The sequence below is a fragment of the Erythrolamprus reginae genome, chromosome 5 (genome assembly GCF_031021105.1).
Source record: "Erythrolamprus reginae isolate rEryReg1 chromosome 5, rEryReg1.hap1, whole genome shotgun sequence".
NCBI lineage: Eukaryota > Metazoa > Chordata > Lepidosauria > Squamata > Dipsadidae > Erythrolamprus > Erythrolamprus reginae.
The window spans coordinates 75,779,451-75,796,517 of record NC_091954.1 but is presented as its reverse complement, the minus strand read 5'-3'; the positions used below and the strand labels follow the sequence as shown (position 1 = coordinate 75,796,517).

General features: G+C 42.7%; 1 protein-coding gene across 1 annotated transcript in view; it reads right to left on the bottom strand.

Annotated features, from left to right (window-relative positions):
- SLCO2A1 (solute carrier organic anion transporter family member 2A1) overlaps nucleotides 1-17,067 on the bottom strand; it is a 74,343-nt gene that overhangs the window by 30,548 nt on the left and 26,728 nt on the right. Inside the window, exons 2-3 of the mRNA XM_070753186.1 lie at nucleotides 9,604-9,741; nucleotides 3,752-3,914 (exon numbers count right to left, since the gene is read on the bottom strand). Of these exons, the coding sequence (XP_070609287.1) occupies nucleotides 3,752-3,914; nucleotides 9,604-9,741 (301 nt within the window). The remainder of the gene's footprint in view (nucleotides 1-3,751; nucleotides 3,915-9,603; nucleotides 9,742-17,067) is intronic.

Sequence of the window (17,067 nt, the reverse complement as noted above, 5' to 3'; positions counted from 1 at the left end):
TAGTTTCCTTTTAAGTCTAAATACAAATGAGCAATAATATACAAGTTTAAAATATACTGAACTATAGCAGTATTAAAATAGGGGGGGGGAAGCAAAGAGAGAGGGCAATAATATTTTTTTTCTTTAAAAATATTTTATATTTTACAGTGATCCCTTGATTTTCGCGATCTCGATCTTCGCGAAACGCTATATCACGATTTTTCAAAAAATAATAAATTAAAAATACGTGCGCGTTTTTTTTCTACACCACGGTTTTTCCCGCCCGATGACGTCACATGTCATCACCAAATTGACGTCTGCCATTGCTGGTTGGCCGAAATGTCAGCCAATCAGTGTTGTTTGCTCAGCGTGCTTTGAAACTTTTGGAACTGTTGGAACTTGTTAAGACTTGTTGGAAGATGGCTCCTAAACGTTGCACGCGGAGTGGAGGCGGCGATGCTAAAAAGAGCAGGAAGATGCTGACAATTAAGGAGAAAATTGAACTTTTGGACATGCTGAAAGCGGGACGTTCTAATGTAGATGTTGGTCGGCATTATGGGATCAACGAATCGACTGTGCGATACATTCGGAAAGACGAAAAGCAGATAAGGCAAACTTCTCAGATAATGTTCAACAAGGCTGCAAAAAGAATGGTGACGCCTAGAAACAAACGCCTTATGAAGATGGAAGCTGCTTTGTCCGTGTGGGTACAAGACTGCCGCAAAAAGAGCATTGCTTTGGATATGAACACTATACGAACCAAGGCGCAGCAACTGTACAACCGTCTTGCAGACACAGAAGGAGGCGATGCAGATGAGGGAAACCCAGGTGAGGGCTGGGGTTTTTTATTCTGTCATTATTTAAGTGCTTTTTAAGGAAGGAGGGAGGGAAGGAGGGAAGGAAGGAGGGAGGGAAGGAGGGAAGGAAGGAGGGAAGGAGGGAGGGAGGGAGGGAAGGAAGGAGGGAGGGAAGGAAGGAGGGAAGGAAGGAGAGAAGGGAAGGGAAGGAAGGAGGGAAGGAGGGAAGGAGGGAGGGAGGGAAGGAAGGATGGAAGGAGGGAGGGAAGGAAGGAGGGAAGGAAGGAGGGAGGGATGGAAGGAAGGAGGCAGGCATTCTAAAAGCCGAGAAGCCGTTGCCACAAGCGCTGCTGAAGGAGGACTCGTGCCCCAAGAAAGCCGGTGAGAGGGGCGAATCGGGCGGGCGGGGGGTAGCGGCGAGGAGCCCGGAGGCGCTGGGGGGGGTGGCCGGCATGAAAAACAACCATTGCCAGCCTCCGAACTTTCATCGCTCCACCATCTGCGCATGCGCGGCCATGGAAAAAGGGCACGCATGCACAGATGGTGTTTTTACTTCCGCACCACTATATCGCGAAAAATCGATTATCGCGAGGGGTCTTGGAACGGAACCCTCGCGATAATCGAGGGATCACTGTATAATCATATCATATTTCAACTTTTAAAATTTCAATCTTTATGTCAATGTAAAGCTTATATATCATCTAGTGCAGTAATTTTGGCAAAAAGTGCAAGAGGACATCAATAGAATGCTAAATATACAATGGACAATCACTAAGGAAATGGCAGTACTGTACTAGTTAAAAGCAATGCGATGGGATAATTTAGAGAAATAAAACAAGCAGCAATAGAAAGCGCTCAGGCGGTAATAGTTTTGGGTTGGAAGGATGCGACAAAATGGACAATGCAAAATTGGTATAGGTACATGGTGGACCATATTCAATTTGAAATTATGGATAAAAGGATAAATTTGGATAATAAAACTGAATTGAGACAACTGATGGGACGGTGGGACAAGGTAAGACGATATATGATGAGTAGAATCCGAGACCAAGCTATAAGAAATAAATTGGAATCACTCTATAATATGTAAATAGATATATTGCTCTTGGGTCAAAGTGGATTATATAAGAAACACCCCCGATTGGTGGTGGGGTATGTGTGTGTTTCGGAGTGGTGGGCACATTTCACTATGCACTGTTTTATGTTGTGTGTATATTAAACTTGTTATAAATTAATTTAATTTAATTTAAAAAATATTTTTTTTAAAAAAAAGCTTATATATCATCAATTATAGTATTAATTTTAAAAATGATAAATAACATAGATGAATGATTATATTGTTACGTATGTATGTATATGAATTCTGTTACTTTCCCTTTTTTCTTTGTTTTGTTTTTCCTGTTGATGTTTTTCCTTAATACAGATAGAAACATAGAAACATAGAAGACTGACGGCAGAAAAAGACCTCATGGTCCATCTAGTCTGCCCTTATACTATTTCCTGTGTTTTATCTTAGGATGGATATTGGGCAGCCGCGCGGTAGCAGCGCGGGCGGCAAGCGAGTGTTCCTTAGTCGCCGAGGAGCCCGGCGGTGCGGCGGTAGCATGGGCGGCCCAACGGGCGAGGATTCTTCGGCCGCCAAACAGCTGAGAGGCTCGGGGCGAAAACAGGGGGATTCCCTAGGCTACCGAGCCGTTGGTGAGCTCGGGGGCCAGTGCGGCAACAACGTGGGTGTTGGGAAGAATCGGGTTTTCCCTTGGTTATTGCCTGGCTCGGTGTGGTGCCGTAAAAATATGGCTGAGGGGAATCCTGGTTACCTTTTCTTTGGTGTCCGTTTCCTTGTCGTCAAATGTTAAGTCCTTGGCGGAATGAAGGACTGCACTCGTGGGTGAGTAACAACTCTTTTATTCAACAAGTAACGGTTTCAGGATTCAGCAAAAGACAACATGGCCGTGCCCGGCAGCTATATATATGCCGGGCTGGCAACCAATCACATCCTAGCATTTTCCCGCCCAAGGACTATGGGGCGGGTACAATGCCTAACTGTCCTCTGTACACAACACCAGGCATGTTTAAATTCAGTTACTGTGGATTTACCAACTACGTCTGCTGGAAGTTTGTTCCAAGGATCTACTAGTCTTTCAGTGAAATAATATTTTCTCACGTTTCTTTTGATCTTTCCCCCAACTAACTTCAGATTGTGTCCCCTTGTTCTTGTGTTCACTTTCCTATTAAAAACACTTCCCTCCTGAACCTTATTTAACCATTTAACATATTTAAATGTTTCGATCATGTCCCCCCTTTTCCTTCTGTCCTCCAGACTATACAGGTTGAGTTCATTAAGTCTTTCCTGATACGTTTTATGCTTAAGACCTTCCACCATTCTTGTAGCCCATCTTTGGACCCGTTCAATTTTGTCAATATCTTTTTGTAGGTGAGGTCTCCATATAAAACACTGTATACAATGTATACATATACATTAGAATATTCTCTTTTTATGAGACTTTGATCACAAGAAAAAGCAGGCAGTAATGTCCTGGTTACCATTACTTCTCTCTCTACAGAGAGTTTCAACTCATTTTGGTAGCATCAAAAAATCCTGATATAATCAGAGCAACAATTCAATGCACAGAACAATCAATGACACCCAAAACTTGCACTGCCTCAGATGCAACTGTTCCTGATCCAGCTTGGCATGCTTAGAGTAGACAAACCATTACACAGAGACTGTACTTAGCCCTGCAGGGAATGTTAGAAGTTAAGATTGCCAAAGGCCGAGTTGCTTTAACATGCAACTCACCTTCCAGACTTACCTGCTAGAGAGAATCCTGTACTGCCACACAAAATTTAACAAGAACAAATCAAGAATTTGGGGATCCTTCCAAATTGAAGGTAGGAAACAAAGTAAAAAAAAAATATCTTTCAAATATTTACAAAGGACTTGGATAATAAAAGAGTTCAAGAAAATTACATACTGATTTGTGCGGAGGAATATTGATATCGACCAGAAAGGAAATGTGGAAGAGTCAAAAGGAAGGCCCCTAGTGCCAACAGCAGACCTCCCAGGCCAATGATCCGAGGCCGATGAACTCGGCTACCAAAGTAGCTCACAAAGATGATGAGGATGACATTGCCAATCTGTGGAGATACAACAATATACAGATGTGTTAGGAGAGTCCCAAAGGAGGACACAGGTTAGGGACCCCACATGATAAGGTGAAGGATCTCTTCTTTTTCTCCTTCATTTGCTTGTTTTATGTCATAGATAGAATTAGAACAGATTGTGTTCTAATTGTGAATTCACACACACACACACACACACACACACGTTTCAAGTTTTATTGGACTTATATGCCGCCCCTCTCTGAAAACTCGGGGCGGCTAACAGCAATCATAGACAGTATACAATAATAATCCAATACTAAAAGCAAATTAAAACCCCTTAATATACAAAACCAAACACACATACAAACATACCATGCATACCATTGTAACGGCCTAGGGGGAGAAGAAATCTTAATTCCACCATGCCTGGCGGCAGAGGTGGGTTTTAAGTAGCTTACGAAAGGCAAGGAGGGTGTGGGCAATTCTAATCTCTGGGGGGAGTTGGTTCCAGAGGGCCGGGGCCGCCACAGAGAAGGCTCTTCCCCTGGGTCTCGCCAAGCGACATTGTTTAATTGACGGGACCCGGAGAAGACCCACTCTGTGGGACCTAACTGGTCGCTGGGATTCGTGCGGCAGAAGGCGGTCCCTGAGGTAATCTGGTCCGGTGCCATGAAGGGCTTTATAGGTCATAACCAACAGTTTGAATTGTGACCGGAAACTGATCGGCAACCAATGCAGACTGCGGAGTGTTGGTGTAACATGGGCATATTTAGAGAAGCCCATGATTGCTCTCGCAGCTGCATTCTGCACGATCTGAAGTTTCCGAACACTTTTCAAATGTAGCCCCATGTAGAGAGCATTACAGTAGTCGAACCTCGAGGTGATGAGGGCATGAGTGACTGTGAGCAGTGACTCCCGGTCCAAATAGGGTCGCAACTGATGCACCAGGCGAACCTGGGCAAACGCCCCCCTCGCCACAGCTGAAAGATGTTTCTCTAATGTGAGCTGTGGATCGAGGAGGACGCCCAAGTTGCGAACCCTCTCTGAGGGGGTCAATGATTCTCCCCCCAGGGTAATGGACGGACAGATGGAATTGTCCTTGGGAGGCAAGACCCACAGCCATTCTGTCTTGTCTGGGTTGAGTTTGAGTTTGTTGACACCCATCCAGGCCCCAACAGCCTCCAGGCACCGGCACATCACTTCCATTGCTTCGTTGACTGGACACACACACACTTACTTAATGTGTATACACCACTGTTATTCTTTCTTGATTTTTACAGCTGATGGAATTGCTTTTTTAATATACAATTTCGTAAAAAAATTTTTACTGTAATACTAGTACAAATTAATATAAAGTGAAAAAGAAAAGAAGATAGAAATCAAAGAGAAAGCTAAAAATGCAAGAAAGGAAAGAAATGTTTTTTAAAAAAGAAACAAAAGAAAAAAGATGCAAAGAATTACCTTCTGATCTTTATAGTACTATTACAGGTTTAGGTCTTCTTCTATTACTACAGCATAACTCTCTTTCTTTTATAATATATTTAATCATTAAAGCATAAATCATAAATTCATTATTTTCCATTTCAAGCAAAAAAAATCTATAAGGGGCTTTAGGCAGCAATCCATGACCAAAGTAATCAATTTAGCCACCTCAGCAAGTTCTATGATCAGCCACAATTATTCCTCCATTTGGGGGTAGTGCAAAATCATTCCATATTTGAGCATATAATAATACTCCAGCACAATTATCATATATAAAAATAAGTTCCATGACCTTTTCCCAATTATTTGTCCATCAATCCAAAAAGAAAAATATCTGACTTCAATTTCATATTAACCTTTAAATTCTCTTAGTTAATCAATGTATTCAATGTATCATCCATCAGAGATGATAAAATGTCCCTTCTTGTTCACATTTCCAACATAAATTTGAAGCATCTTTACATGTTACGGACAATATTTGTTGACATACACTAATAGTTTTTATTTTTAAAAATATTTAAGATTATAACATAATGTAAATGTCAACTCTTTCATCCACATATTTTTCTATTATTCCATCTGTACATTAAAATCTTTTTTTGGGGGGCTCAGCTATTGGAATCATTCTAACACATAACTGAAAAAAACTACAATCCCAGTGACCAGGCAGGGAGCTTGTAGAAAAAGCATGAAAAATAGTTCCAAGGAAAAACATATGTACTTGGCAGGACAGTAATGATAGCTGTTTGTGGGCTAGAATAAATGTGACCATGCAGAAATTTTCGGGAAAGAACATCACAAAGCAGACATTATGGTGACCCTCAAGAACAAGACCACACATTTTTAATATTAAAAATATTTAAAACGTTCCTGTGTTTCCTACCGTAAACAAGGCAATGTGCTTGGAGTTGTATTGGAATAGCTTTCCCCTGGGTGTCCTGCAGATATGTGGACAAGCTCCGAAAATTTCTTGCCAGAATGGCCTTTGCTGAAAATTCTAGGAATTGTAGTCCACACATCTGGAGGCTGTTCAGCTTGAGACAGAGTTGTGATGTTTGTAATGTATTAGTTGCAAAACATTTCTACTGATTTTTAGAATGCCCAAATTCCACAAGGAATTGGGTGGCTTAGAAATTTAAATAATAAATAAATAAGTAAATATATAAATATATAAATAAATATATTAATAAATAAATATTCTTTACTTATTTATTTATTATTTAAATTTCTAAGCCGCCCAACTCCTTGTGGACTCTGGGCGTTCTGCATCTGCAGGCATTTTGTTGAATTTCTACATATTTTATAGTTTACAGAATAAATCACAGAGGGGTCATAGGACAAATCCAAACAACACACAATATGTGTGAATCCAGCCTTTACATGTATCAGCTTGTCTTAATGGGATCCATTTCTACATATACAGGTTTTGATTGCCCAGTTTCAGGACTTTCAAATGTAAAAATCAATGTGTACTCAGACACACTTAACATACCAACAACATCACATCATCCTGACTGATAGTGGCTCTCTTAGGATGGTAAAAATTGAACTTTAGGCCTTCTTCAGGAAAATCATGTCCTCTGACACTAAGCTACATACCCTTCCCTTCCCAAAATAAAACTCTCAGTTATAAACTTTTATACAGGAATAATCTTTATAAAATATCTCTTGGAATGAGTAAAAAAAATAGTCTCGACCAACCCATGAACTATCAGAAAGTTTGATGAGAATGGCCAATATAAACCCTTATTCGAAATTTTTGTTTATCTCAATGCATTTGGAGAATCACACTTAGGGAACAAACCTAATATTATGGTGATTTCATATTTTAACATTCCCCACAATGAAAGATAAACACTATGTTTGTCCTCACTTTGCATCTTTATTTCCACTTTTAAGTCCAGGGGGAAAAGTTCTTAAATCTGTTCCTCAAAAGAGGATTATACTTTCAAACCTACCCAAATGTGGGAAACAGAAACATCTCTAGAAGCAACAATTTGGAATCTTGAATAAAATAGGTTTTTAAAAAATTGAATTGACAAGGAGTTCAAGGATTCTAACTCTGGCATTTTGCCTCTCAAAAATACATGGTTGTTATTGTAATGATCATAAACAAAAGGCAGTAACCTACATCCCTCTTAAACTTGAATTCCCATAGCTCAAACCGTCATGGTCAACTGAAGGAATTATGGAAACTAATCTGAAGCATCTGGAAGGCATAAATTTCCATCCTTAATATCTGGAGGAGTTTAATAAAGAAGATGGATATCAGAATGACTGGTTTACTCTAAAATAGTCTGGATAATGGAATGGGAAACATATTATGGAGAACAAATAATATTTGTATCCTTATAAACATGATCCCTGATGGATTTTAAATTCTATAGCTGAAAGAACATGCAAACTGAAACCATCTGATGACCCTGCAGGAGCATGAGATAGATAGTTAAAAACTATCGGTGAGAGCGATCAATCAGTGGAACAGCTTGTCTATGGAGGTTGTGAGAACTCCAACATTTGAGACTTTCAAGAGGAAATTGGACTGCCATTTGTCAGAAATGGTGTAGGGACTCCTGTTTGAGTGGAGAGGGGGAAATTGGACTAGATGACCCACAAGTCCCTCCCAACTTTAGTAATCTAATCTAATATAATATAATCTAAACTTGTCAGATGCTATATTATGTCTGTACAGGAAATAATAATAATAATAATAATAATAATAATAATAATAATAATAATAACAATAATTAATAATAATAATAATAATAATAATAATAATAATAATAATAATAATAAATTTATTGGATTTGTATGCCGCCCCTCTCTGTAGACTCTGTGAAATTTCAGAGTTTTTCTGCATTCCTTTGGCAAGGAATGTTGGTTAGGACCTATAAAGCCCTTCATGGCACCGGACCAGATTATCTCAGAGACCGCCTTCTGCTGCACGAATCCCAGCGACCAGTTAGGTCCCACAGAGTGGGCCTTCTCCAGGTCCCGTCAACTAAACAATGTCGTTTTGCGGAACCCAGGGGAAGAGCCTTCTCTGTGGCGGCCCCAGCCCTCTGGAACCAAATCCCCCCAGAGATTAGAAAAGCCCCTACCTTCCTTGCCTTTCGTAAGCTCCTTAAAACCCACCTCTGCCGTCAGGCATGAGGGAACTGAGATATTATTTCCCCCTAGGCTTCTACAATTTATGCATGGTATGTTTGTATGTATGATTGGTTTTATAACAAGGGTTTTTAGCTGTTTTAGTATTGGATTTTTACCACTGTTGTTAGCCACCCCGAGTCCACGGAGAGGGGCGGCATACAAATCCAATGAATGAATGAATGAATGAATGAATGAATGAATGAATGAATGAATGAATAAATAAATAAATAAATAAATAATAAATAAGTAGTTGTGCATATCATTAAAAGATATTTTGTTGCATTTCTCTCCAAGTGTTATGTTCCTTATTTAAATAGGCATTTTTAGTATTATAATATCCAATGAGGGGTGCTGATAAAAATGTAGCTGCTTTTATGTTCATAGGTAATGTGAGATTTAGCAATTCTTTTTTCCTTGCAAAATTATTCAACATTCTTACCTTAATTTATAATAAGTTATTCTGCTCTTCTTTTTATTCTTTCCCATCTACCCAAATGTGGAAATACACTCTGTAAAAGGCTCAGGATGCCTTCCATTAGCATATTCCAGACCTTTATTTTTTAAACTCAGCATCTTTAAAATGTGTGGAATTCTGGGAATTGAAGTTCACATATCTTAAAATTCCCACAGTTATCCAGCCATTGCTATACCAATCTCATGCTATAGGTAGCTTGATGATGCTACAATATGCTGCTCTGATTTCTATGCTACCCTGAGTCTCAGGAGAAAGGCAGCATAGAAATCTAAATAACAACAACAACAATAATAATATACAATAATTCATTGACATAGAAATTACCTCAGGACCCTGTCCTGGATGCATTAGCCAAAGTGGAGTGCCTATACTCCATTCAGTATGCTTCCCGGTGCACATGTAGATGCTGATAATGTTTGTAATACTACCTATCACTTTTTTGTAATTTAGATACCATAAAAAACATGGCATCTTAGACAATCCACACTGTGTAGATGTAGACAACATGTGACATATACCATACTTTCTATGCCACATTTCCGTCACTTTTTGGAAGTTCAGCTAGAGGTATCCTACCACAGATTCACCCAGAAGCAGTTCAGCTGATACAATTACCTCATGTAAACTGGAGATAAAGCCAGAGGACAAACTGGAGAGGCCAAAGCGCTTCTCGATGGTAGTCAAGCTACTCTTAAAGTAAGCACTGTAGAGGAGTTGAGACAGCTGCATCAGGCCATGGCAGAACACAAAGACCTGTTAGTAAGAAGATGCATAGTTAGATGTGTTATCATGATGGAGGGCTAGGAAGTACCAATATTTATCTGGATGACATTGTTGGATGATTCTGAATTTACAGACATAATAATCACCAACTGTTTATATAAACTTAAAAGCAAAGCCACAAACATCTGAAGAGAATTTGCTTATCTTGAAGAACAAGCATTTTTTAAAAATTGGAATCTATTGCCATACATGCTGTTTTTAAGGTCAATGAGCTCACATTTTCAATACTTAAGGAAGTTGAATTTTTACTCAAAATGAAATGTGAGATTTCCTCAAATCCAGGTACTTGATTGTTAATGTTGGGATTCTTGCTCCATTATATATACTGGTGTGTGTGTGTGTGTGTGTGTGTACTATATATACACCAGGAATTATAAGTTTAAATATTATGACAGTTATAAAAATGATGGGGAAAAAATCTTTTTCCTTTTCTGATTGTGTAATTTTTGTAGCATATCAGACTGACAATGGTTACACAGTATATAGACTTTGATTGCTGAAGGCATTGCCTTCTGATGGTCAAAACAGTATGCTACAATCATTAATTTAGTTCTTGTTTGACATAGGGATCATGTCTTTATGTTCTGCCTTTAATATGAAATACCGTAAATGCTTGTTAAAGCAAACAAGGAAATAAATCTGGCATTAGGTCAAAAAAAACCTGGACTTATGTTCTTCTTTCACTCCAACTCTGTGATCCAGCAAGCCATATTTTTCCTTTTCTCTCCTCCCTACTAGATTGCTCTGAGTTTGTTTTATTTTTTGCATTTTTTAAACTTTGGGCTAAATTTTCTTTTCTTTCTTATTAGTCTCGTTTTTTCCATATTTTGTTGTGTTTAAAATATTTTTCTAGGATTTGACAGCTACAATCACAATAAAAAACCTGCTTGTTTGAAATGTGTTATATTAATAAAATAAAGATAAAAATAAATCGTAGCTCCTCACCATCATTTTAAAATATGAAATATGAAAGTGACTAGATCCAATTTCAATGTGTCATTTAAAAAAATAGAGAAATATTGTAGCAAAATAATTGTGAGATTACAACAGCATATGTATCATAGAAAAATCAGCAAAAAAATGAAGTAAGTTTTTAAAAGGAATAAGATAACATGTAAAATAGAACTCCAGAATCTGAAGCAGGGGTGGGTTCCTCCTGGTTTGGACCTGCTTGCCGAAACTGGTAGAACCCTCTGCTGATGTCATGATGATGTCACCAAACTGGATCGGTCAGTGACGGTCTATGGATGCTGCCATTTTTTTTAAAAAAAATTGAATTTTTTAAATTTCCTTCTGAGAATGTGGAGAAGCCAAGACTGTGCATGCCGTCGCCATCTTTTTTTTGCTTTTTAAAATTTATTTACTCTTTTAATTTTTTGTTACTGTGCATGGGCACACATGCGAAAAACGCACATGCCCAGCTGGTGAGCCCACACATGCAGGAGTGACCGAAGTGGCAGCGAGGTAAGTTGGAGCCCAACCCTCATCTGAAGGAACCATGTTGGCATTAAATCCAACCCCTGTTCAATGCACAAATGAAAAGTAAAACATATGGCTGTTGAGCCTTGCTTTAACCCAACTAGTGATAGTCATTCCATCTTTAATTGCTTATTCCTTCCATTGTTGCTCTTACTATTACATGTTTAATAGTAAACAGATTATAGAATCTCTTTCCGTGTAACATAACTCTTGTCTTCCTTGTCCTGAATTCAGAAATGATAGACAACAGGCCTTAATCTTTTTCTTTGTGACATTCTTTCAGATATTTAACCAGTGCTATCCCATTTCCTCTCAGTCTTTTTAAAAAAATAGGCGTTGATTGCTTACCTGAACGCCTCTTCTCGTACGGTGAGCGGGTACAGCAGTCACATGGGGTTGCTCATGTCCAATCCGGTGGAACTGAGCCTAGTATTAAAAAAGCTTGCCGGATCCGCCCCTTCCCCAGAATTCGCGAATCCATAGACTAGGCTCAGTTGTGAAGCTCTGTAGTGTTCAACTCTCATAGTTAGAAGAAGAAAGATATAGAAAGGTAAAGAGAACACACAGAAGGGCGGGAAGTGACTGCTGTACCCGCTCACCGTACGAGAAGAGGCGTTCAGGTAAGCAATCAACGCCTATTCTCCGTACTGAAGGAGCGGGTCCAGCAGTCACATGGGACATACCCAATAGATGGTCCCTAGGGTGGGATTAGCTTGCTATCATGTGAGATAACGGATTGGAGTACCCTTCTGCCGAAGGCAGCATCCGCTGAAGCGTAAGAATCAATTTTGTAGTGCCTGATGAAGGAATTTGGCGAGGCCCAAGTGGCTGCTTTGCAGACCTCCTCCAACGGGGCTTGAGTCGCCCAAGCGGCCGAGGTGGCTGCGCTCCTGGTGGAATGCGCAGTGATGTTCCTTGGAACTGAGAGGGAGGCCGACTCGTAGGCCTTAGATATAGTCCCTCTGATCCAACGGCCTATTACTGATGAAGACACTTTGGCCCCCATGACTCTGGGATGATAGGCTACAAAAAGTGCTTCTGACCTCCGAAAGGGTCCTGTGCGTTGGATATATATTCTCAGCGCTCTGGTGAGATCCAGGGTGTGCCATCTAATTGCCAAGGGATGGTCTCGTTGGAGGCAGAAGGAAGGTAGTACAATATCCTGAGATCTGTGGAACATGGAACTGACCTTGGGTAAGAAGGTGGGGTCCAGTCGCAAGACTACCTTATCCTGATGGAATTGGCAAAGGTCCTGCCTGATTGAGAGGGCAGCTAGCTCCGAAATGCGTCGGGCAGAGGTAATAGCCACCAAGAAGGCTACCTTAAAGGATAGGTACCTGAGGGACGCCGATTTTAGGGGTTCGTATGGTGCCTGCGTGAGGGAATGTAGAACCCGAGGCAAATCCCAGGATGGATACCTGTGGACCTTGGAAGGTCTGAGGTTGGCTATGCCCTTGAGGAATTCCTGGACTTCAGGGAAGGATCGGAGAGGCTGTCTGCGGGGACCCCCTAGGACAGATGAAATGGCTGCCAGATGACGCCGGAGGGTGCTGGTGGAAAGTCCTTTATGGAAGCCTTGCATAAGGAAGGAAATAATTCTGTGTATGGGGATGCACAGAGGGGAGAAACCTTCCTGTAGGCACCACTGGTGAAACTTGGACCACGTGTGGTCGTAGATTCGATTGGTCGAGCCCCTCCTGGCCTTTAGAATGACCTCCACTGAATCGGGGTCATGACCACGCAGTTCTAAATCTCTCCTGATAACAGCCAGGCGGTGAGGTGGAACCACTCCGGGTCTGGATGGAAAGAGGCCCCCTGCCGCAGCATATCCCCCGAAACGGGGAGTCGCCAAGGGTCCTGGACGGACAGCTGTTGGAGATCTGCGAACCAGGGCCGGCGGGGCCAATGAGGGGCGATCAAGATTACTCGGGCCCTCTCGGTGAGGACCTTGTGAATCACGTCCGGGAGGATTGGAATTGGAGGAAATGCGTAGAGTAGGCCTGGAGGCCATGGACTCCGGAGGGCATTGATTGCTTCCGCTCCCGGGGATGGAAATCTGGAATAGAAGCGAGGGAGCTGGGCGTTCGCATTGGTCGCGAAGAGATCCAGGACTGGTAGGCCGAATCTGAGGGTGATTTGATGGAACAGGTCTTGGTGAAGGTTCCACTCTCCTGGGTCTATCGTTGCTCGGGATAGCCAATCCGCCTGGACGTTGAGACTCCCCGAGATGTGATCGGCTAGGAGCGACAGGAGATGTTTTTCCGCCCAAAGACCCAACTTGAGGGCCTCCCTCATGAGAGCCTTGGATCTCGTGCCCCCCTGTCTGCAGATATGGCTTTTTGTGGCAATGTTGTCGGTGAGAATGAGAACGTGCCGGTTGGGAATGCGAGGAGAGAAATGCTTCAGAGCCAGGGAAACGGCTCTTAACTCTAGCCAATTGATTGGCCTGGAAGCTTCCTCCGGGGACCACGTGCCCTGGGCTATCATCCCCTGGGCGTGGGCGCCCCATCCCGATAGACTGGCATCTGTGGTGATGACAAATTGATCCGGGCACCTGAACGGGGATCCTCTGTCCATGGCTGGAGACTTCCACCACTTGAAGGATCTGCGAACACTCAGTGGGATGACAATGCGTCGATTTGAGTTGCTGTGCCCCGATCTCTGAAAAGGCAACAGTAGCCACTGGAGTTCCCTAGCATGAAGGCGAGCCCAGGGAATGATGCCTATGCATGACACCATCTTCCCCAAAAGGGAAGATAGAGTAACTATGGATACTGAAGGATTAGATAAAATGTTAGAAATTAACTCCACTATACTGAGTTTTCTCTCGGGAGAGAGAAAGACCTGGGAGGATTTTGAATCAATAATAGATCCCAGGTGAGAAATGGAAGTGGAAGGTTGGAGGTGGCTTTTATCAAAGTTGATGGAAAATCCATGGTCCTGGAGGACTGACATGGTGACAGAAAGGTCTGTTTTCACTCTCTCTAGGGAGTTCCCATGAATTAAAATATCATCAAGATAACATAAAATGTGGATGGGAGACGCCCGGATATAGGCCGCCAGGGACCCCAAGAGCTTTGTAAAGACCCGAGGGGCCGAGGAGAGGCCAAATGGCATCGCCCTATACTGGAAATGCCTGCCTTGAAAAGAAAAACGTAAAAATTTTCTGTGGCACTTGGCTATAGGAATGTGAAGGTAGGCCTCAGTGAGGTCTAAGGAGACCATGAAATCTCCCGAGTGAATGGCGGCCAAAATAGAAGACAAGGAGTGCATCTTAAACTTCCTATATTTGATGAATAGGTTTAGTTTCTTTAAATCCAAAATGGCTCTCCAACCTCCGGAGGACTTTGGAACCATAAATAGGATGGAATAAAAACCTAGGCCCCTCTGACCGGAAGGGACCGGTTGAATGGCTCTGATGGACAATAGATGAGAAATGGCCTCCTCCATACGGTTACAATCTGAGGATGACCTGGGAGAAGGGCAGGAAATAAAACGTTTTGGGGGAGGAGAAATAAATTCTAAAAGAAGGCCTGATTGAACAGTGTCAATGACCCAAGGGTCCTTGGAGGTGAGACGCCAATTAGAGGCGAAATGAGCCAGGCGACCCCCTATGGGAATGGAGGTAAGATTACCATCTAGGTTTTTTTGAAGCCCTGTTAGAGGAAGCTCCCCTTTGGAAACGAAACCCTCTACCCCTGGAGTTCCTGCCTTGGGAACGAAAGCGGGGGGAAAACTGACCTGGAGATCTCTGATAGGAAGCCGTTTGCTCTTGCTGGCGCCCTGGGCGACGAAAGGACTGCGTTTTGGTAACCTTTTTCGTGGTTGGACCCAAAACCTTCTTCTTGTCCGAGGTCTCCGTGAGGAGTGGATCCAGAAGATCACCGAAGAGAAGGTCGCGCTTTAAGGGGCCCTGGGATAACTGCCACTTTTGGCGAACTCCCGCTTGCCAAGGGCGAATCCATAGGAGTCTTCTTGCCGTTGTAGAAGCTGCAATAGACTTAGCAGAAAATCTAGTAGATTGTAAGGTGGCATCAGCCACGTACTGGGCAGCTGCAAAGACCTTGTTGAAGTCTTGTTGACCTCTCAAGTCATCGGGAGGAATGTGCTGTTGAAGTTGGCGAAGCCACAGCAGCATGGCTCTGGAGAAGAAAGAGGCCGCTGCAGAACTTTTAATAGCCCAGGAATCAGCGGTGAATCCTCTTTTGAGCATTTGCTCGATGCGCTTGTCCTCCGGGCGGAGGACTTCCTCCGCCTCGCCTGGCACAGCCGCTGCCGAGTGAAGAATCTTGACAGGTTCATCTGGTTTGGGAAAGGATAGAAGCTCTTCATAGGAAGAGGAGAGTTTATACAACTTTCTGTCCTTGGTAGAGGGATTAAGGCCAGAGGCTGGAAAATCCCACTGTTTGAGTAAGGCATCTTTAAACAATTTAGGCATAGGAATTACCTCGTTATCCTCCTGTTCCTCTGTGAAGTAAGGTAGATTCTCCTCCGGGGGATCAGTGGAAGTGGAGGCTTGTTTCTCCTGGGCCGCTAATCCCGTAGAAATTCTAGCTTTGAGGAGGAGAGATTTGAATAGTTGAGAAGGAAAAATAGTAATTGGAGGAGGGACCTTTATTTGGGATTCCTCATCCTCTGATAATCCCTGAAAAGGGTCTTCATCCTCCTCTACATCCTCATATTCATCCTGGGAGGATTCTGAATCATCCTGAATAGGAGCTCTGACCGCTGGGGAAGAACCCAAGGGGCGGGAGGAACGAGAAGGAGGAAGAGGTAAGGGAAGCTCATTGATGGTAGAGAGTTTGGCATCAATGGCTTTGGACAACACAGCAAAAATAGATTGGAACTCAGGAGGTAAACTGGAAATATCAGCAGAAATGGCAGAAGAATCCCTAAAGGCCTGGGAGGATCCTGGCTGGGGGGAATCTTCAATAATATCTGGTTCCTCTGGACCTATGCCCCATAGGTTAGGTTGGGGTCTGTCTAGGTTTGGCTCATCCAGAGATAACACAGGGACCCCAGAGGGAGGCAGACTAGAGGCCTCTGGTGGGTCTTGACTACTGATTACTTGGGCCTGCACTTTCAAACGTTTGGCTGATTTGTCATGAATTTTTTGTAGGGCTAGGTCCCTTCTCTTCTCGGCCCTGGTGACCTTGGTCGAGGGGCGGGCCCCTGGAGAAGAGGAGGAAGAGGCCTGGGGGATACTAGTAATTTCATCGCCTGTAGGCCTGGCCTCTCTGGGACCTTTAGTTGTGCCTCTCTTGGGAAAAGTAGCCATAGTCTGACAATTAACAGAAGACAAGGCTGAGCCAATAACTGAAATATAAGGAGAAGATTTCAAGGACTTCCCAAGAGGAATGGATCCTGCTTCGAGGCCTCGAAGCTGCTGAAACGTGAGGACAATCTGGGCAAACCCAGAGTTCGTGCCCCCAAATCCAGCGGGGCCAGCCTCCCTAAACTTTGTAATTAAGTAAAACCAAGGCACTCTGGTTGGAGGCTTAGCCGGTGGAGAATTTAGCCTGGGACCCCCAAGGCCCGCTCCCGGATCCACGCGGTGGACTGAGGCCTACGCGGCTGGCAGAAGGCCAACACGAGAGGCCTAGATTTTTAAAAAAAGGGCGCGAAGGCCTTCGCGCCGAAAAAATCGCTCCGTAGAAATTCTTAAGGGAAAAGCGATCGACTAAGTCCAGGAGACTAGAAGGCGTCTCACTCCGCAGGAGGTATTTTATAAGCCCTTAATATTTTTGTATACAATAAATAATCAATAATTCAATGGATAAATACTTGCACCGGGACCTCCAGGCCAAGGGATTAGAA